The following is a 22,444-nucleotide window of genomic DNA, read 5'->3' on the forward strand; positions in this document are numbered from 1 at the left end:
TATATTTTAGCCCTAAAACATCACCATCAAAAACACTTCTAGAGTTCTTGGTTAGAGTGTATTAGGTTGTGAAGGTCAGTTAAATGGACATTTCTGTCATGTTGAAGTTTACAATCCTGGAGATGACTAACTACCACCTGCTTTGTCATCAGGATCTCTGTTTTCCAACTACAGCGTTTTGGCTTCTTTAAAAAGACCTATCAACACACTTTGTTAAAACATGAGGAAAAGTATTTCATAAACATTCTGATACAAAAGGAGGATTGACTTATGTTAGTGAAATATTTTTTCATGCATGCCCATATCAAAAAGATTACCGCTTTTCCCCAATTTTCTCTTTATAATTGAGCAAAATCTCCATCCTTTTCCAAAGTACCCAGCAGAATTATTTTCTAAGGAGGCCTACTTTCGCCCACAAAATCTGTAAAAATAGGCCCTCTCCTACTTACAGGATTAGCATGAAAATCAAGAAGCTAAACGTAGATGCTTATGGTTCAAAAACACTACAATTAGTCAAACATGAAGTATGATTATTCTACTTTGAGTCGAAATTCATCTTACTTATGGAGAGTGGGCTTTCAAAAAATATTTTCTCTCAAGAAAACCTGGCAGGAGTGTGGATACAATATATCCATAGCTCATAGCAATGCTGTGTATTTTCTGGAAATGTCACAGAGCCAAATTCCCGTCTTCAAGTCTATGGAAGAATTTCCTCAGAATGGCAAAGGAAGGGCTGGCTCACTTTATTGTGGAGGAGGCTTGGAAGGAATGAGGGATCCAGCTAGATTTCCAGGGAAGCGGCCTCAGAGATTAGCCTAACTTTGGCCAACATTTAAGCCACAACACCATGTGTGCTCCAGTAACTTTAGGGAGAAGTGGGGGTGGAAAGGGAACTTAGACAGAAGGGAGAATCTACAGGACCTGAGCCATTTGGACTGGGATTAAGTATGCTGTGAAGTAGCTATACTGCCTTTCATGGCATTTGTGGGAAACCTCAAGATATGCATGAGTTATCCAGTCATCTGCTTTGGAATTTGTCCAGGGGCCAAAATTAGCCATGTGTTCTTCGCAGGCAAGCCACATGTACAACTGAGGCTATCTTACATAGATATTTCTATCCACATGAACTGTAGATTAAATCAACCTTGTTTTTTAAGACTTCCCACGAGGCTGGCAATGTTTTCTTTCCTGCTTTTCCACCGTCTGAGTATTTGATTGAGCATTCAGTTCACTTCAGGTCTTATGCTCAGCTCTGTACGTGTCCTCTCTCATTTAACCTTCCATAGGGCACTGTGACGGTGGAATTATCATCATTCCACCTTTACAGGTGAGCAAATAGAAGCTTGGAGAGAGTAAATTACTTGGCCAAGAAATGACAGCTTCTAAGTGGTAGGGGAAGGATGTGAGCCTCACTCATGTGACTCCTTCAGAAGAACTGGTCCTCAGGTATGAGGGTAGAGCAGACACATTGAGGGACATATTAACCACTTCACCAAAGGCCCTGGGACCTGGTGTGAAAAATGAGGTTCTTGGTCAATTTCTATTCCTTCTGAGAGAAGCCACCAGAAGAAGTTTTCTTCCAAAAGTAGGTAACAATATGAATTAAATAAAATTTGTGATTTTTTTCTTCTCTAGGCATTGTAGAGCAGAGGTTATGAGCAGAACCTTTGGTGTATGTTTGAGTCCTGTCTCTGCCATTTGTTACCTCTGCAATGCTGAATCCCTCCACACTTTAGTTTCATTATGAAAAAACAGTAATAATAAACTATAACCTTACAAGATTTTTTAGAGAATCAAATAGAGTTTGCACAGTGCCTAACATATCCTAAGTACTCCACAAATATAATTTTTAGACGGAGCTAAATAGAAAGGTCCCAGACATCTGAAAATCCTGCCCATGTTACTATATTTCACAAATGAGACTTTCCATAAGAAAAAAAAAATGCACAGTCAACTGCTATTAGTGGAAGACAACTTGCACACGCAGATATGTGCGCATGCTCTCCGAAATGAGAAAGCTCATTCTGTTGTATTTGTGATGTTTAACTACAGAGGAGTTGGCAATAATTTATGTATCTCTCCATCCCAGGCTTGTCCTCCCTCCTTCTGCTGAGGTCACTGGCCAGGCTTTAAGCTGGGGCAGCAAGGGAGGGAGGCACAAGAATTTTATACTGAAGGGAAATACAGGTACATTTAAAATTCCCTTCTTTTATTGTATGAGGTCCTCTTTCCCCCATTTGCCTGAACAAGTAGAAGTGACTGTCTTAAAATAGATTTCATCCTCTTCCCCCAAAGACTTAAATATTTTTCTTAACCTAGACTTTTCTAGGTGGCACTTAGTCTGCAAGACTCACTCTTGCAGTCTACTTCACACTCTGAAACAAGTCTGCAGAAGCTACCAGCATACTGAGAAAAAGTGACACGTGCCTTAGGAATTATTTAGACCCAAACCACCCAAATCTAGTATTTGGTCTTTATGGTGTTATTTTGTGCTCTGGCTTCTGGATGAATTTATAAGCAGTTTATAAAGCCAATTTATTCTAGCATTATAGCCTCTGGATGAGTTTATAAACAGGAATTTTTTTAATGAAATTAAATTTTTGAAATAAAATTGTACTACTGAAATTATTCAAAAATAATTCTCCCAAATGATGATGTGATTGAACTTATTCTCAAATCTGGCAATTGGATTTATTTCCTCATCTGTAAATGCAGACAATGCCATCACCAGGCAAGATGGCATACATAGTTAAAAGTTAGTGGGCATGGGTTTGAGTCCCAACTCTGACACTTAAAGCTAAGTCCTTGAAGCTCTTAACATTTGCATCAGTGTCTTCATCTGTAAAATACAAAATGTAGGGGCGCCTGGGTGGCTCAGAGAGTTAAGTGTCTGGCTTTAGATTTTGGCTCAGGTCATGATCTCAGGGTCGTGAGATCAAGCCCCATGTCGTGCTCTGCACTCAGCAAGGAGGTTGCTTGAGATGCTTTCTCTCCCTCTCCCTTTTCCCCTCCCCCTGCTTGCATGTGCATGCTCTAAATAAATAAATAAAATATTAAAGCAATAAAAATGTAATCATCATAATGATAATGATAGACTTTTTGGTAAAGATTAAATGAAATCATGTGTATAAAGTGCTTAGCATTGTGGCTGGCATAGAGTTGTGCTAAGTAAGCAGTAGCTTCTGTGGTTATGATTATTCCTCATACATTGTTCAATCAAGTGAGACAGTGCATGCGGTGCTTTGAGAATTGTACTGCAGGGAATAAATATTGGCTCCCAAAGCATTCCATCTGTACTTTTAATTAAACTGAATGCTTTCTGACTTGTGTTATGCATTTTTTTTTTTTTGTACACACAGAATATACTCTGTCAGACCACAAGCTCCTTGAAGACAGGGCCTCTGAGTCTTAAAAAAAAAAAAAAAAAACAACACTCTAAGCCCCCAAAGAGACTAGCCCAGGGCTTAACTCACAACAGGAGCCAATACATATTTGCTACACGAAAGGACATCTGAATAGTCATGGAAAGTCCACATTAATGCCTAGTGCTTCATATGGTAAGCCCTCAATGGGGGCTGTCACTGTCACCTTCACCTCAACCACCCCCACTACTACCATCCCACCCTCACACCTCCACCACTGCTCCCACCATCATCACCTCCCCACCACTACCAGTATCACCACCACCATCATCACCACCCCACTCTCATAACCCTACCTCCATGTCCACCATCAACAATCTCGCTGCCATCAACATCTCTGTCACCCACCTATCCCACCACCATCAGCAACAGCAAACACTTTCACCACCACTGTCTTCACTACCACTGCAACCAGTGCTACCACTGTCATCACAACCCCCTCTACAACCACCACTATCACCCAATTACTACTTCAGGTATCCAAGTTTTATTCCATAAGAAAGGGGTCCACCTTAAAAAAAAAAGTCACTAGTATTCTAAAACATTGCTTTATTCCTTGCAATAAATGATTGCATGAGACATACAGAAACAACCTCAGTGTACATTTGAATTCAAATAGTCCACATAGCCTGAACAATCAGTTTGCATTAGTTTTGTCCACATGCTAAACCTTCATGGAAGACAACCAAAACTCTAATAACAATATAATAAGTTCCCAAGCAAAAGTAAATGCAACAACCTCAGTCTATAGTTTAAAATGATCAGGAAACTCAGTTGATTCCCCAAAGAACATCAAGATGGTTGAAATTTCCTAAAGAGTTCATGAAACATGTCATTAAAATTCAGATATGACCACAATTTTATTACTGACCTCCTCTTTAGAAAGTATACTGAAATGAAAGTCGGGCACTCAGCTGGTGTTCCATGAGTGACTCAGAAGCCAATTCTGCTGCATTTAAGTCCAGTACAGATTTAAATTTAGCAGAAGTCAAGATAGTATATTCAAGTTCAATACATGACAGCAAAAATTAGAAACAAGCTAAGTGTTCAACAAGATAAATAAATCCATTCATTGAAAGTAACATTATGAGATACAGAAAATCAGTATGAAGCCTGCAGCAATGTGTAAAACATATGACATAATATGATGTGAAAAGCAGGATATCCAATTGAATGAAATGCTGTAAACCTATAGGCCTATGGAAAAACCAAATAATATATCGCACACTACAAATAGCTTTTGCTAAATTATTTAAGATTCTTTGTATTCAAATTTTATATGATATGATAGTACTTTGATAATTATTTAAAACTTAGCAGACTCTTGAGAGTATAACGGGGAAACAGTGGACAGGGTGTAGGAATTGTGAGTCCCTGTTCTGAATCTTCCTGAATGACCTTGAGGGTATGAAGTCTCTTCTAAAACATGGTTTCTCCCACTATTGACAGTTTGACTGGATAATTCTTCATTATGAGGGGAAGGTCCTGGGCATTGTAGGGTATTTAGCCGCATCGGTGGCCTCTGTCCATTAGATGCCAGTAGCACCTTCCACGTGTGACAACAAGAACTGTCTCCAGACATTGCAATATGTCTCCCAAGGTGGGTAGAGTGTAATCACCCCCAGGTGAGTTTGCAAGAGGTGATCACCAAATACCTTTCCAACTCTAATACCCTGTGATTGAGTCAAAGTCAAAAGACAATTTTTTTTAAGACATAAGTCTTATTTTAAAAAAAGCTGATTTGTAGATCAGAATCAGAGTAAAGTTAGAAAAATTAAAAATGTAAAACAGAGGCTTTGTAAATTCCCCAAAGCATAATTCCAGGCTAGTTGAAAGGGAGAAGTGTTACTTCTCATTTCTCAGTGAAATTCATTGAAATGAACATTAGTTGATGCTATCCTATGGCCTGAGACCCCGTAAAGCTATGAGTGAGCCTCAGGCTGAGTTTGGTTTGGTATTTAACATTTCATTACAAATTATCCTGTCCTTTAATCTTGAAAATCAACTAACTATATCTTAAATATTGGTTAACCTAGTGTCTTTGATGAAAGTGCTAGGCTTGCCGCTGGGTCAACAGTTGCAACTTACTTAGAATTAAACCACCCATTTTTCATTACATAATTCAAAGAACTGTGTGTATTCCATTGGTAAGTAATTAAGAAGGACTGAATTTCCCAAAGAATTTTTATATTGTACATGTTGTGATCAAAATGCATGATATTATCTCTACATTATATATGTAGATCTTGAAAAGTGTTTTGTGGTTTTTTATTTTTTTTAAGATGTTGAATGGAGGGAAGCATGACTGTTCAGTGGTTTTAGATGAGTAAAATAAAATTATAATGCAGTTTACCTGGAATCCTTTGGAAACAGGAATTCCCACTTCTGTTCTGTGGTACTAGGTACTCAACTGCTTTCAGCTCCATTGACAACGCAGAGCAAATCCGGCATGCCAAAGTGGTGGGATGAGCAGTGGTTCTTAAAACACAGCCTGTATTAGAGCACCTGCGCTACTTGTTAAAACTCAGATTGCTGAGCCCCAGCCCCAGTCAGAGTTTCTGACTTGGTAGGTCTGGGATGAGTGCTGAGAAGCCCCATTTCTAATGAGTTCTCAAGTTCTGCTGGTGCTGTTTGTGCTGCTGATGCTGGGACCACACTTTGTGAATCCCTGGGATAGTGGATCTCAACCTTTTGGACATACAAAAATCACCTATATTGGTTTTAAAGTTTCTAGCCTTTTCCTTGCCACTCACACCCCTAAATATGAAGCAGTAATTCTGAGGAGGGCTTAGCAATTTGTGCTTATGAAGGACTTCCAGGTGATTCCAATACAGACTGTCCTGCAGCTGCTATAAGGATTGGAGAGGGCCAGGGAAGGTGACGGAATCGAAGATGAACTTGGAAATCAGAGCAGGTAGTAAGAAGCAGAGGGAGAGGCACAGGTAGAGAGATAGTGATTATGCTTGTCTTGGAAGATACACAGCTCATTACCAGCCCAGAGGACTCTGGAAACTATCCGTTTCTTAAATGGTTCAGATTCCAGACTTTCCCCCCAAGACTCTCAGTTCAAGGATAGAAAGATCAGCCCTCAGCCATAAGGATCACATTACAAATGGGTAACAAGCACAGCATATGGAGGAGCTTATGCAAGTTATCAACCTTCTATTTGTGCAATACATCTGGAAGCAACCAAAGTTCATCTCTTAGCAACTGAATAAAATATCTGAACCACAATGTACTCTCCATGAGGACGGCACATTATATAGAAAGTTCTCAGTAGGTTTTGGCAACTGGCTAAAGATGATAAAAGAAAGGAAGGAAGGAATAGCACAAAATCCCTAGACAGCACTTATAATCTGAAACTCAGATTTATTTTAGAGGATAAAAAATATCTATTATCCTTAGGTCTGAGACTCACACTGTTTGCAGGCTACCACAGCATGACATAATCCTCCACAGAATTCCCAGCACACTTCAATCCACAGCAGGAGAAATGAAGTGGGGAGGGGCAACTAATAATCTACATTTTTTCCTAGTAGAGCCATGTACAATGATTTCTTTGGCCAAAATGAACCTTCCACTGGCTACAAGTATCTTGATTCCCCAACATCTGGTAAACCAAGTGAAAACAGTCTTTCTGTTATGACTGAACAATGGTTCTTAAAAGTGGCAACAGAGATGAACTCTTTTTCTTTTTTTTCTTAAATATCCAGTCATATCTGTCTTTTCCTGAAAAGATACACATTTCTGAGTTATTAGATTTTAGAATGCTTACCTCTAACAAAATGATCACAATTGATAATTTGGTATTCTAACCCTGCCAAACAACGTTGTTTTTCTTTTTAAACCAAACCATAATAAATTCCTGTACCAGATCATTGAAATGAACACCCAAAATTAATTGTATCCATTAAAAAGAAGAAATATCTTATTCTCTTCTTTAAGCTATGTCTACATGATAACAAAAATTGTTTAACTAAAAAATACACAGAGTTGAATGCCTTGATGTCATGCATGGTACTACAGACATTTCATTTTATTGCATTACGTCTTTTTTAACAAAAAAAACCATGATTTTTCAACTAATGATTGACTTTTCGATTATTAATTCTAGCTTTGAAAAGGAAAGTCAGTTGTTTTAAAGGTAAAGTGCAAATATTTATGTTTCATAGATGGGGGACAGTGTGGGGATGTGAGTGTCGATCCCAAGGAAAAGAAAAGGTATTAATCCAAGGAAGTTACTGAGAATGAATGTGATTCATTCTTAGGAATAACTGGCATGAAATTGGCCCCTTTTTCTTTTAAACTTGCATAATGCTTTCAATGCTGGTATTCTGGCCAAATGAGCATTTTGGAAGCCTCTACATGCATAGCTGGAAATGGTTGAAGTCTGTTTAGAATGTCCCTTCTTTTAACGAAAACACAGACAAAAATTCTATGTATCTGATTTGTCTGAAACTATTGAATCCTGCCAGAAGGTATTCTTGCTTTGCCACCAAATATATAGAGCAGGCAGAGGGACAGTCTATGCTCTATCATTTCCAAATACTTCAAAAATACTATACTTCTCATGGAATCACAGAGTCCGAGGCACTGGCTCAGCCGGCTTTTAAAGTGATTTTAATCCTTCCTTTGCTCCAATGTTCTCTGTATTGTCTCCCCCTACATCACACAAACCTTCTAGAGAAATCTTAAGCTTGGTGAGAACATCAGGGACATTTCTTAAAGCTCGTATCAGTGGTCTTCTCAGTGGTGCCTGTCACCATGTAAACCTTCATTTTCAACTAAAGCAGTGGTTGCAGCTACCATCTTGAACTTGAAAAAAGTTGCCTTAGAGAACAGCCTTCATTTACTTGATTCTCTGCTAGTATTAAAAGACGAGGACCCCATTATTTAAAAATTCCATCATAACTTTTCATTTCCTTACCAGAAGTTAAACTTGCAATTTCTTCAGAATCCCAATCTTGTGCATATGTGATCGTTAATTCTTGTGGTGTAAGTACGCGGCTTGGTACGTAAACCAAATGGGCACTTCCATTGTCCTCCCACAGGAAGGACGAGTCTTTCCCTGCACTTAATTCCTGGCCAATGAAGCTGTTCTCTCCTGAAGAAATCTCATGTGGCTCAGGAGTAAGCCTAGCAGAAAGAAACAAAAGTTTTAGATGAATTTTTGTAGTTTGGGGAATGCAAATAAAATATCTCAACAATTTGATATAGTTACTTAATCATTTCTTAGGAGAAAAACAAGTGGTAAACAAATAAATTTGTTTCAATAAAATTATGCATTAAGGTTTATTATTATTAAAAAGAATAAACTGATAAATAAACAATTCCCATTTATCCTTCCTTTTCCCTCATCTGCGTATAGCCTAATAACTATTACCTTGGAATAAACTGAGCCTGATTTGTCACAGAGTTTTAGATACATGACAAGAAACTCGATCATAGGTTTTTTGGAACAACCATACAATCTCCCAGATTGATGTCACTCCCCACAGAAAACAGAGAAAACAGAAATCGGAAACTGCTCTGAGAAGAAGACTATACAAAACTTTCTTTCTGACATTAGATCTCTTAAAATGGTGTCTACATTTATATTCTTAGGAGTTTAAGAATTCTCTGTGATAATTTGAGAAAGTGTTTTTATTTAGATGATGCTAGAAAACATATTCAATGTAAGTTGATTCTTATTTCTATTCTATTTATGCACCATGAAGTAATTTCAGTGTCCATGTTCGCATTGGCATTTGATACTAGTGTTTGGCACGCGGCAATATTACTTGAACTGCTGGGAGTTAATGAGAAAATGGAAAAAGTCAGATATAATACATGAATAATACGTTCACACCAAGGTAAAGCCAAATGGTATGATGACACACAATATGAATGACGATTCTGCAATAGTACAGGGAAGACAGCGGTGAGGAATTAAGGCATCATGCAGCAGGGCGGGCAAGCTGAAAGCAGGCATACCTCTGCAACACGCGTCAGATTTTACATTTTCTTACCAATGTGTACCATATTTTTTTCAGTGTTCAGGAATTCTATTTTGGCAAAACAGAATCATCCATTATATTAAATGAGCATTTTAAATTTGTGTTTTACTGAGTTTGCTTGGGTTCGATGTGCATTTATTTTAGTCTGATAGTTGCACAAGAACTATAAACATAGTATTTGCAGCTAGATTTATGTTTGTACATGTCTGAATAACATTATAATATTTTGTCCACAGTTTTGTAAGAACTGATTTGCCTTTAAATGAATTTATGACTTGTTCCACGCTGGGAAATACTGCTTCACATGACATCAGTGCCATATTGTTCTTCAGGTGGTGCCTGCTGGACACGTCCTTGCTAAACTACCAAGGGAACGAAATCTGACATTACAGGACTGTGTACTTGCATGAATTCTGAGCACGCTTCATCTTGTCCTTGTGCTTCTGGATGTAAGAGACCTTATCTATTCTGAGAAGCTCTTTGCTTAATTGCAATCTGAGAGGAAAAAGTAATTACAGGCTTAAATCTGGGCTTTGGCAAGGCTGCAGTTAGGGATCCAAGCTTGGTGAAATACAGAGAAGCAGAGAGAAACCAAACGGGCCACTCATTCTAGGTTCAAGATTTATTCAGATTAATTATTTATATTGTTACTTAGGACACGATTTTAAGAAAAATACTTACACGTGCGATTACATGGTGGGGTCTTTAATGCTATCTTTTGGGGGGATGAAACAATGAATTGTATGTAACCCCAGACTTCAGTGAGACAAGACATTGGGATAAACTGTGATAACTGCCTCCACAGAAGTATAAGAAGGGACAAGAAAGTAAGGATTTTGAAAGTAAACATGGGCTTCAAACAGGAGACAGCTTCCATCAGGGCCATGGACGATGGGTAAGCTTTCACTGGAAGGGACAGAGTTCCAAGCCGTGTGACCCAAGACCCAGGAGGGTGAAGCAACCATTCACACAAGGCGGATAAGAGTCCAGTGTGGCCAGAACTCAGCGTTGATGCTGGGGAGAGATGGGAAGTGAGGTCAGGGTGGCTAAGGCTATATTGTGGGCTCTATTCTGGGGTAGATTTCAATGTGGGAATTTCTCAGGAAACTGTAAACTGAAAGGCAAAATTGTAATACAGCTCATGAGGATGTTACAGAAACATCAATCCAGAAAGCATCTGTGCTGCATAGCTTCTGCTACAGAAAATGGAATACATGGGAAGGCTTTACTTCAGAGACCTTATTAGCTTCCTCACCCTAATACCCTGCCATCAGCAGTTATACACCCATGAGTCAATTAACAGTCGCTTGTAAATAGAAGAGATTTCTAACTCACAGGGGATCACTATTTTGATAAGCCTCTCCTCTTGAGATGAGTCTACAGTCATTCTCAAGCACTGGGGGTGGGTACTCATTGAATCCTCCTATGGAGAGAGCAAAGTTAGAGTTAGGTTTTTAAATCAGAAATTATGTTTGTTAAGGAAAAGAATCCCAAAAGGAATCTTCTTGAAGCAATCAATGTCACTAAAATATTTCAGCAAATCTTGGCTGGGGTGGAAACAGAAAATAGTAGCAACCAGAAACAGCATTCAAAACTTGATTTTAGAGTGTTTTGCAGCCAAAGAATTACTAAGCTCATGGAACACAAACCTCCTCAAATTGTTCATTTAAAGGTTAATTGTGATGTGGAAATACATGATTTTCACATGCTCAGGCTAACAGAATCTAAGGGAAATTTTGTTCTGAATCTGTCAAGCTTTTCACTCGGATTAATGCTAATGGATCAAACATACAAAGGGTAGCATTTTATTACATGCTGCTATTTCTGTGCTTCTGTACCCATTAACACCAATTTTCTAGGAAGAAAATAATAAAGAAAAGATTTTAGCTTACTGACCTAAATAATATGTCCCATTATTCCCTTCCCACTGTTGTTCTGTATCGAAAAGTATATCATTAATTTTCCTCATTCAGGAAAATAGTTTTTAGTTAAAGGAGGCTTTTGGCCACAGAATGCTCCACAATTCCATGAAAATATCTCAGAGAATATTTATGGTTCTGCAACAATTGTACTTCTCTAGTTCTAAGATGAGCATCGTGTCCCCATTTCTCTGAAATGAGAGTAAGTCTTCTAATCAATTGCATCTGCCCACTGCCCTTAGTAAGGCGGGAACTGTGATACCGGTGGCGTTGCCTGTGCACGTGGGAACAGCAAACATGCCGGCGCCAAAACTTGTAGAATGAGGGTCAGTAGTTTACGAACAATTCCCTGAAGTATTAGAAGAGGGGTCTTTTAACCCCTACGAACCAAGTAGTTATGGGTAGGCACTGAACTGGATGCTTTTACCAACATTGTTCAAGTGGCAATCAAAAGTAAGCTAGCTCTAATCATTGAAAAGCCTAACGTGAGAGCCCAGCAAGATCAGCTTTGAATTGTTTTATCGTCTTTTAAAAGTGCTGTGTCGCCATCAATATTGATGACATAAAGAACAACACTGCATTGAACAAGATAGATCTCAGTGAACCGGAGTCAAGAAATAGCTCCCAGGAGTCCAGTTTTGAATGTGAGGTAGCGCTAGGAACACCCCCACCGGTCTGCGTCACACATATTCCCTGTTCGCGCATGCACAAGAATGACTTCTGCCAGTCTGTCTAAAAGAGCTCTTTCAATTACTATAAAACACAAAACTCTAATAGACAAGTTGGTATCAACGTTTAATTGGAAGCACTTTTTCTTTCTTTTTACATAATAAAATGATGTATCAAACAATTGAAGGCATTTGGAGTTAAAGAAATAACATGATATTCCCAAGGGGGAAGTTACTGGATTCTGCAATCAAATATGAGTTATAGCAAAGAGGTGGAGCTCTGTCTGCAATGGAGAGCGAACTCTCGAGATACTGTCACGATGCACTGCTGGAGATCCCTTGAGTACCAGGGCAGCTTTGGAATTTAAAAGGTGGTGGGATTGGTTCCAACAGAATCTAGGTCTAAACCTGGTAGAGTCCCAGAAAGAAAGAACGGGTTCAGCCTTGATTCTGTGGGGTGCCCTAGAGGCAGGGTTTCTCAATTTCAGTGCTATTGACAATTTGAGCTGTATCATTTCTTTCTTTTTCTTTTTTTTCTTTTTATTTATTTTTTTTTAGCAGCATCTCTGGTCTCTACGTATGAGATACTAGTATCCTCTCTCTTTCCCTCATTTTTGACAAAAAAAAAGTATCTCCAGACATTTCCAAATGTCTGGGGGGACAGAATCACCCCCAGTCAAGAACCATTGCTCTAGAGACTTTCTCAAACCAGGGGAAGGTATTTTTATTCCTAATCCTTTGCAGACTGACACTGTGGTTTCTGTCTTGTTATACGGGACAGAGTACACCGTCCATGAGCTTGTATGCTGTGGCAATATCAAATCGCTTTAAAACTTTGCAGGTGCCTATTCTCAATTTCTGTATTTCTCTCTTGCAGATCAGTTTGTAGCTATTACCCAATGGGTGACATTTTGTAGGGCATTGGCCTTGAGCCTCCCTAGGTAAAGTGTCATTCTTGGACCAGAACCACTGACATCACTGGGGAGACGGTTAGAAATACAGAATCTCAGGCTCCACCCTATACACACTGAACCAGGACTTGTGTTTTAACAAGATTCCTATGTGATTTGTATGCTTACACTCTTCGGGAACAGCACAGGACTGTGCCGTCTTTAAACCTTCATACAGGTCTCCAGGGTGTGCCACGGTTGAAAATAAACTAGATGCAGTAGGGCAAACTTTTATGTAAATGCTCATCGAAGGATTGCTAAAACTTCCTTAGGTTTAGAAGGTCTGGCTCCAGAGACCTCCAATCGCTCCGTGCTTTTAGTGCTGAGATGTTACGTAAAAGACATTCTATCATGAAAAAGATCTCACCACATCATGACCAAGGTAAAAACAAAGTATAAGCAGGATGTATCCCACCCCTGTTCCCATCTCACCATCTGATTTGTATATTTGGGTTAGCTATAGATTCAAAGATGTGTTAGGGTATCAGTACTATTAACAAACACTAATTTGTTAAAGAAGAAAAACAAAATAAGGACTTACGTCTGACTGAGTAAACAAATGGCCTTATAAACTTCGTAATATAATCCAGATCTGGTTTATGAATTCTCCCAAGCTGTATCAGATGGTGATCAAGTGGGTAGCTGGCTAACTCCTCCATGTCCTCCTTATACGTAGAGCCCAGGGAAATCACAACTATGACATAGCCTTGACATTTGGCCCTCAGAGCCACCTTCTTCAAGAATTCCTTTCTCTCATGATATTCTCCAGCTGAGATCACAAAAAGGACTTTGTGTTTTCTCAAGTTCGGTGTTTGTGGGAAGAGGTTCTCCACAACCCACAGTAGGGTATGGCCAATTGTGGTTTCTCCTTCTAACTGTCGGAGGGAAGACTGGATGTGCCTCTTCATTAGGACTCCGTCGTTGAAAGTTGTAAATCCAAACTCTGTTTTTACCACACCCTTCTTTTTCCTAGATCTATCCCAAGGAGAATAGCTCAACAGGGCAATCCTATCGCCAAAGTTTGAGATTCCAGGGTCTGATGCAATTTTGAAGTTGTCGATCATAGAGCTCACCAAGGTTTTCACAGCCTTAAACTCATCATTTGCTATAGTCTGAGAATTGTCTAAGAGGAAGGCTACATCCATGTATGCATCTTCAGGTAAAAAGATCTCTTTGATGCACTCATTTGGAAAACATTTATCTGAAACACAGAGAGATTCATGATTGGTTCAAGGTCTGCACAACAAGACACTGTTGTCTGAGACCTTTTTCAAGTGATTCAGTGACTGATTACCAAGAATTAATTATCTGATCAATACCTCTTTAATCTCACATTAATTAAATTAATGAAGAATTTTCAAGGTCCCAATATTTCTGTAGCCACTAGAATGCAATTTGGGAAGGTCTTTGTTGAAAGCAGATGAAGGTAGCATGTATACTTGAAGTCTGCAAGTCATGTCTAAACTCATTTAGAAAATATTTTCAATATCTTAGAGATTTTTGATACATACTACCAAACTGTCCCCAAAGAAAAGCCACATCAATTGGGATAGTATTCTAAACCAATTTTAACATTCTCTGGAAGCTCTAAATATTACAGAGATTGAAACCCATATGTATGGTGTTAGAAGACTGGAAAACTTAAAATAGAATCTATATTCGAAACTAGAAATATATGATAAAGCCAGATTTAACAACTCCCCCAGAAGGCATTTGTTTCTGCACAATACATTCTCATGGGTCTTACCATAGCAAAGTGTACAGTGTTGAAATTTTTCTAATGGCTCATACTCTCCATTTGGAGAAACTGGGATCACCTGAAATGTTCCAGTGTTGTCAAACTGTAATGAAAAACAAGTATATGCTGTTTTGCTCATTTTCTTCAACCATTATCAGGAAGCCATTGTGGGCTCACTTTAAGGATTAGTTTGAAAAACCCCTATCTAGGGGCGCCTGGGTGGCTCAGTCATTAAGCGTCTGCCTTTGGCTCAGGGCGTGATCCCAGGCATTCTGGGATTGAGCCCCACATCAGGCTCCTCCACTGGGAGCCTGCTTCTTCCTCTCCCACTCCCTGTTCCCTCTCCCCCTGCTTGTGTTCCCTCTCTCGCTGGCTGTCTCTCTCTCTCTGTCAAATAAATAAATAAAATCTTAAAAAAAAAAAAAAACCTAACTAATCACCATTATCTTGCATTATAGCCTTTTGCTCTATTCAGTACATCTTCTCTCTCTCTCTCTCTCTCTCTCTCACACACACACACACACACACACACACACACACACACACACACCATCCCCCTTTTACTCTAAACAACACCAAGAAGTATGTAAGGCAGGTATCAGCATCTTTATTTTATGATGAGAAAAACACCACACGATAACCATCAAATTCACTCACCAGGGCAAGCATTAAAATCTCACACTTATTTCCAAATCTGAAATTCTTCATTAAATTTTACATGCTTCTTTTTTAAGATTTTATTTTTAAGTACCCCATGTGGGGCTCACACTCACAACCCCAAGATCAAGAGTCTCATGCTGTACCGACTGAGCCAGCCAGGGGCCCCCATATGCTTCTGATTATGCACCAGCTGATTATCAACCACACCTCAGCTTCTGAAGTCGGATCCTGCAAAAATTTTATCTACATACAAGTTTCCCTTGGCCTCTTTAAGCAGTGATCTTAACTATTTCCACCCAAACAACACTGTTTAGAAGAAAGTACACCTTTCAGATGTCAAGTGGACTTCCTCAATCACAAATTCTAATTTAAAAGTGTATTTCCAAAGATAGTAGACAAAAGACACTATGTCTATTCAAAATTCTTGGTAGTACATGGCCTGATTTTGTCTCTCTTGATCGCTTTTCTTGCTTTAATACTTACTGAAATGGGCAATATATAGCATTCATTCATTCTCTAGTTCACTCATTCATTCAGGGAGTCAACAGCTATATATTGGGCATTTAATCTCTTTGAGGCACCATGGAAGGCAGACACTTTCACTACCAGGAAAGAAACCCATCATTCCCAGGTGGTGACGAAGTATCTCTCAATCCACATGAATATTCACGCTTTTTCCCTTCTCCCTTGGGAAAGTAAAGGGTTAGAAAAGCTGTACCCTGTTTTTCTATAAAGTGTTGAGTGAGCATTTGAAAATACTTATAATTATTCCAGTCTTATAATCAGAAAGTATTTACCACATTCCCTACTATTTTGTTTATGAAAATTGGATGCTTTGGGTATTATTTTGCATTTGACCTTGTTTGTCCCCCATGGAAAGACGAAATACTGCCTTGGTAAATCAAGGAAGTTTATTCTTAAGAATAAACCATATGCTCTTCATTCATTCATTCATTCATTCAGTAAATACTTATTGAATGCCAATAATGTTATAGGTAGTATTCTAGGTGCTGGGGATACAGAAACGAACAAAGCAGATAAAATCCCCACCTTACAGTCTAGTGCAGTGAGGACATATACCATAAAATAACAAATAAGTAAATAATCTAGTATGTTGGGAGGTAATCATTTTTCTAGAGAAAACTTTGATTTCCTACAATCCTTTTTGTCAGTTTCTATTGTGGCTCTCTGTGGTTCCTATTCCCCAAAACTACTTGGATGTGTCATGAGCAGATTGATTCTCTTTGTGTTATAGAGGGCTTCTTTTTCTTTTTACAGTAGAAATATAGGTATTGTGTATATATCTAGACCTCTTGATGACACCATGGCTTCACCCAGCTCTAGGAGCATGTAGTTCATGGACAATCTAAACGGTAGAACAGTAGATGGAGAAATTCTTCAGTTTTGGGGGGAGAGGAAGAAACATAGATTCCCATAAGAATCTGTCGATCCAAATCTCTCTTGGGTTCATATGTTCGTTACCATTAAATGTTTTACACAACTTTAGAGGTTCAAAGATCCCCTAAACTTCATCTATCAGAAGTTAAGACCAGCTAGTCGATGAGATACAGCAAAAGCAGCTGACAGATGTGAGGAACAGCTGATCTGCAGGGGCTGGTAGAACACCATATTCACGGCCCCTTCTATCAGACGAACCTTAGCTGGGATTTTGATTTAGCCATTTATTAGCTGTACAGAATTGGAGAAGTCACTCAAACTCTCTGGGCCTCAGTTTCCTCATTTTTAAATGGAGATAACAACATTCACTTCAGAGGGTTGTGAGTACGTATGTAAAGTTCTAGGGACGGAGCCTGGCGCACAGCTGGAGCTGAGCAAATGTGGCTGCTGTGTGACTGACTACCACTGTTATTAGACACTGGATTTCACGGACCCTGGCAACAATACAGCTGGGAAAATTGCAGGAAAAAAGAGACCACGTATCCGACTCCCTACCTTACTCCCCACTATCCCTGTCTTTCTATGTTATACAGGCAGAAGTTGCCAAGGGAAGTTCTTACCTCAAAAGCCTCAAGGAAAATCCTTTCGTTAAGAGCAAAGACTGCCGGACTGATGTCTAGGGCACTGAACTCCATGGTGGCGGTGATGATGGATGACCGACTGGCTGCTTGTCCATTGCTGAAGAACACAGCGACTTTCCTCACGTTGGCTCCTGCGTATGTCCGCTTGAAAACGTTCCGGGCCACAAACCTCATTGCATTACCAACATCTCGGGCTTCTGTGGGGGGTCGGTATTTTATTTGGGAAATAAGCTGGAGGAGCTGCTTCTTGTTACGGTAGTCCGACCTGCGGATGAGGTAGCTCGTGCCTGAGTCATAGGAAACTACAACAACTCGCGCTCCCACCGGGCAGTTACTTTCCTTGATGTTAAGGTCATTGACAATGGATGTGACGATTTCCCTCATTTCATTAAATCTCTGTTCGGAGATACCGTAGGACTGGTCCAGGGCAAATACCAGCTCTGTTGGGTACACTGGACACGTTCCTGCAAACATGAAAAGCAGAAGTATGAAGTTATTTTGCTGATCAAAAGTCCTTCCCATTCCTTTTACTCCAGGGGTGCAGCTGGTTCACACCAAGGGCTAGCGTGTTGCCTCCAGCTCCAGAACAAGTAACTCTTTGTTCGTGTGAAGGTGTCATATGGGTCTAGAGCATTCATATGCAGTGGCATAATACTCAGACTTCGCAGCCCTCAATCAGCCTGCTATTTAAAAAGAAATTGACGGGAGTATCTGGGTTGACAGAGCAGTTCCGAATCCTGATCGTGGTGGTGGTTACATGAATCTATGCAGTGTTGAAATGGAACTCACACAAAAAAATGAATTTTACTCTAAGTAAATTTTTTAAAAAATGAATAAAAGAAAACAATAGCTTTGAGGGTTTCGAAAGCTTACTGTCTTCAAAAATCTTCAGAAATGATCTACTAATAACTATAGTCAGTTGGAAGATTTTCATCTACTTATGCAATAAGTTTTCACTGAGTAGCATGCTGGGTGACAGACGCCGAGATACATGCAAAGATGACCCAAATTCAAGCCTGCTCTCAAGGAATCTATCCTGGAGAGGACTGCTCCACGGGAAGGTACAGAGTGACTATTATTTGGAGGACAAAGAGGCCGTTTCCCAAGAGAGGGGCCCCCAGGGCCCTCACGGAACTAGCTTTTGAATGAAAGCAAGGGTGGCTGGAGGAAGGGAGCAGCAGGACCACAGCAGGCTTGCAATGAGCTGTTATAAAAATGGGGCTGTTTGCAATTTCCAACTCAATGCTAATAATCTTCTGATGATTGAACTTTAGGAATCTCACAGGGAATCGCCCCTACGTATCAAACCTAACTTTTCAAGGTGCTATTGAAGTCTGAACACAGGAAGAGAAAAGGGGATTATTTAAAAAACAAACACCCTCATCTACATAGGCTGCTCTACTATCTTCAAACTGGTTAACTCCCCAAGCACATAACCCATACCGCACCCCACTGTTCTCAGTAATAGAATAGGAGTCGAAGGGTTGATTCAGAGATGTTTTGAATCAAGGAATTTTATAGCTAAGAAAAAACATCAAAGCTAATAATGAGCAATAAAACATGAAAAATTAAGAATTCTTCCCTTCTTAGCCCTAATACTAAAAATTATTAAAGAAGTGGTAGGAAAGCCTCTTCAAGACTGACCTATTGTCACAGATTCTCCCAGAAAGCAGAACCAGTTTCTATTTATTTTTATTTTCTCCTTTTCCTAGTGCCAAGCAGGGTAACTGATAAATTTAATTCAAATCCATGAAGCTTTATTGGGCACATACATGTGTAAGGTTTTTTGTTTGTTTGTTTTTCATAATTAAAGTTAATGATGCCAAATTTTGGGATAAGCTCAAACTTTCGGGATAAGTCTCTATGCGTCTACATCAGCAGGCTTCTGGAAGTCCAGGAGCTCTTGACATTGACATAACAGCTTCAGTAGCAATGGAGTCCAAGGGATCTAAGGTGCCATGCGACTCCCACTGTGGTCCAGGCCCCAGGAAGACCACCCACAGCAAGGCCAGGTGTATGAAAGGTGAGCGCTCGGTGAAACGAAAGATGTGCGTGTGGGTCAGAGACAGGAAAGGAAACATCACGCGTCCAAGAAGCCAGTGTCCACAGGGTCAGCAACAGAGCAAGACAATGTGGTCATTCAGAGCCCTGTCCCTGAATTCCCCAGCAATGCAGGCCTACTCCGTGAAGAAACGAAATTGTGAACAGGACCTAGAAAGCACAATAGTGTGAAGGGGCTCGGGACTGGGTGTCACCATCTTACAATCAGGTAGGAAAATGACATTGACAACTATAGGCATAATCATAAGATAGAAGTGTCTTCATAGAAAGAAGAAGTCCTTTTTCCCACAGGGCTGAGAGTTTCTTTCAAATGGGTCTTGTCACAATGTAGCTAATTACTTCAGCAAGAAGCACAGTACGGTGAGAATACTCACCTTTCCAACAAGCTATAAAAGAGAGAGAGAGAGAAGAGTCTGTTACATTTTTGGCACACAGACTAAAAATAATCCCCCAGAACAAAATTTCAGCAAACCTTAATATTTTATTTGACTCTACTTGCAAATGAAGCTAATTCCTAAATTACAGGATGCAAGGTTGGAGGCCTGAGGAATACGTACACAGAATTTTATTAATGGGTGAACCTTCCTGACCTTCTCTCCTTGTGAGCCATGGCCAGCAGACTTCAGCACAATCTTGGTTGAAATCTGAAACACTGACCACTTATCTTAGAAGCAGAATAGATGAGCCTCTGATTAAAAGGCAACATAGCTCAACTTCAATTTGTCTTGTCTCTCTTTTTGTAGCCTTGAGAGTCATTCAGCAAGGCAAGGCTAAAATATGAGGGGGCTTATTTTCCTCCCAGATGAACGCCTTGGGAACCTCTCTTTTTCCTGCAGAAATGTGGGGATTTCCAAATAAACTTGGCCTCTGCTGAAAAATACAGCTCCTGGGTTTGAGTGATCTCCATATCTAGGGAGAGGAGGAAAAGCCTCCAAGGGTTTCTCCTGAGCAAAAAGCATCTGGTTTTTCTAAGTGATTTACTCTATAAGCAGGGGACCAATCAGAAGGAGATGTTGGTAAATCTTTAGAAAGCACTGGCATGACAATTTCCTTGCTCATGTTTCTCAATTCTTAAAAAGCAAGTGAGTCACTCCAATATAATAAAAGATTTTACTAGCACTGGCAACAGCCTAACCTCCACCCTGCTGTCCCATAGCTCATGTGCTCTCACGTCACCCCTATTAACACCTTTTGACTGTCTCCATCCTGTGGCTGCTGAGATGCTAACTGCCAGCAGACAGGACTCAGAACCCACGGCCTCCTCTGCATCTCAAGGCCTGCAACAGATCCCTTTTTCTCTGACTGAGAACCTCCATTTGTTCACCTCCAACCCATCTGTGAGGCTAGAAACACAGGCTCTGGAAATGGATGTACCTGTCTGGGTTTGAGTGTGGCAAAGCTGCTTGACTTTGGGAAAACTACTTGATCTCCTTTAGTGTGTTTATTTGTCCTAAAAATCGTCTTTACTTATGCCCCTCCCTCCAAAATTCTAATCATTTGGGCCCTCCTCTTTTATTTGCAACTGGTGGATTGGTTGCTAAGGTGGGCCAGTCGGGGCTTTGATCATGCACCCATCTACCTATCGGGTTATTGCTCACGTGTTGATGGTCTTTGGGGCCGACATCTGGAGACTCACTGCCTCACCTTGTGATAGTGACCTATGTTTCGTGATTAACTGTTTTGTTTTAGGATGTCTTGCAAAAGTCACTTCTTCAGAGCCTGCTAGACAGGATGCTACTGTGGTCTTGTCTAAGCTATAAAATAGGATGCTGGTGTGGTTTCATCTTAGCTGTCCCAGCTCCTTGTTTTCTTGTTGGGGACCCTGGCCCTGACTACCTAACTGTCCCATTAACTCTTAATGCAACCACCCCCCCCACTCTTCATTCCCCTCAGCCCCTTAGAGCTTTTATTTTATTCTGGGGGTTGGGGACCCCATCACCAGCTCAGGATCCGAGCCTCACCCCAGTGTTGCAGGACTGGGGTGCTGCAGGACTGAAGAGCAAACGTGGTAGACCAGAAGTCCAACCCCACAGGGCCTTCATGATGTCACCTATAAAGCGAGGCTCTCTGAATTAGCTCTAAAGACCTGTCACCCAAATCCCATCTCGGTTCTGCATTCTGGAGTTCCAAGCTCCTCAATCAGCACCATACCTGGTTATAGAACCCACACTCCCCTGACCCCCTAATTTCCTGGCTAACTCCTTTCATTCAGTGTTGGAAAACTGTCTTCAAATCCCTAACCCTCCACAGACTAGTACTTACCTCCCCCCACCGCTTCCTTCTCCTTCGTTCTTCCTTGGGAAGATATCTATTGATTTCCTGAGAAGAATTCTCCTCCCCTACAAGGGTTCTCCCTCTATTGCCCCAGGACCCCAGACCCTGGTTCTCGCTTCCTTGGGTGCTGGAAAGGCTTTCAATTCTCAAGCAACGCCTTTCGCTCAGGTCCTCTCCCTTTGAATCTTCTGTCCTTTGGCCTTTTCTTGCTTCTTTTCAAGCTACCCACATTTGCAGGACTTCCCCATCTCTGCAATGCCATTTGCTGTCCTTTGGTCCCACTCTTTTTGCTAAGATGTCTTCCTGGATTCATCCCTTGGGTTTCTGTTTCTTTCTCTGCAGTTTCACATCTTTAGGACCTCACCCATCCCTGCGGCCTCAAGGACCACAAGCATGTGAATGACTTCAACATCACAATCTCCTCTCTTGACCCTCACCTTTATGGCAGTCTATTTATTTAGCTGCCTATAGATCATTTAATTTAGGACCCACACGACATCCCCTTACCTCTAAAATGTTTAATGTCATCCTATTTTCCCAGCAAGTGATTTCTCTTCACAATTCCTCCTGCTCTCTCATCCACAAAGGTACTAAGCCTCTCCCGGTCTGGCTTTATACTTATTTCAAACTTGTTTTTCTTTTTGTTCTTTCGTTGCCCCACACTTGCAACGACTACATCTTTATCCAGTCTCCTACCGTAAAGTCTCTCCAATTTTC

General features: G+C 40.3%; 1 protein-coding gene across 5 annotated transcripts in view; it reads right to left on the reverse strand.

The window, feature by feature from the left end:
* Nucleotides 1-22,444, reverse strand: part of COL6A5 (collagen type VI alpha 5 chain) — a 130,548-nt gene that overhangs the window by 16,009 nt on the left and 92,095 nt on the right. For all 5 annotated transcript variants that reach the window (XM_057316005.1, XM_057316004.1, XM_057316007.1 and 2 more), the window contains exons 32-37: nucleotides 19,828-19,839; nucleotides 17,372-17,856; nucleotides 14,703-14,796; nucleotides 13,497-14,156; nucleotides 10,754-10,841; nucleotides 8,350-8,558 (exon numbers count right to left, since the gene is read on the reverse strand). In XM_057316005.1, coding sequence (XP_057171988.1) covers nucleotides 8,350-8,558; nucleotides 10,754-10,841; nucleotides 13,497-14,156; nucleotides 14,703-14,796; nucleotides 17,372-17,856; nucleotides 19,828-19,839 — 1,548 coding nt within the window. The remainder of the gene's footprint in view (nucleotides 1-8,349; nucleotides 8,559-10,753; nucleotides 10,842-13,496; nucleotides 14,157-14,702; nucleotides 14,797-17,371; nucleotides 17,857-19,827; nucleotides 19,840-22,444) is intronic.

The sequence above is a fragment of the Ursus arctos genome, unplaced genomic scaffold (assembly GCF_023065955.2).
Source record: "Ursus arctos isolate Adak ecotype North America unplaced genomic scaffold, UrsArc2.0 scaffold_20, whole genome shotgun sequence".
Taxonomy (NCBI): Eukaryota; Metazoa; Chordata; class Mammalia; order Carnivora; family Ursidae; genus Ursus; species Ursus arctos.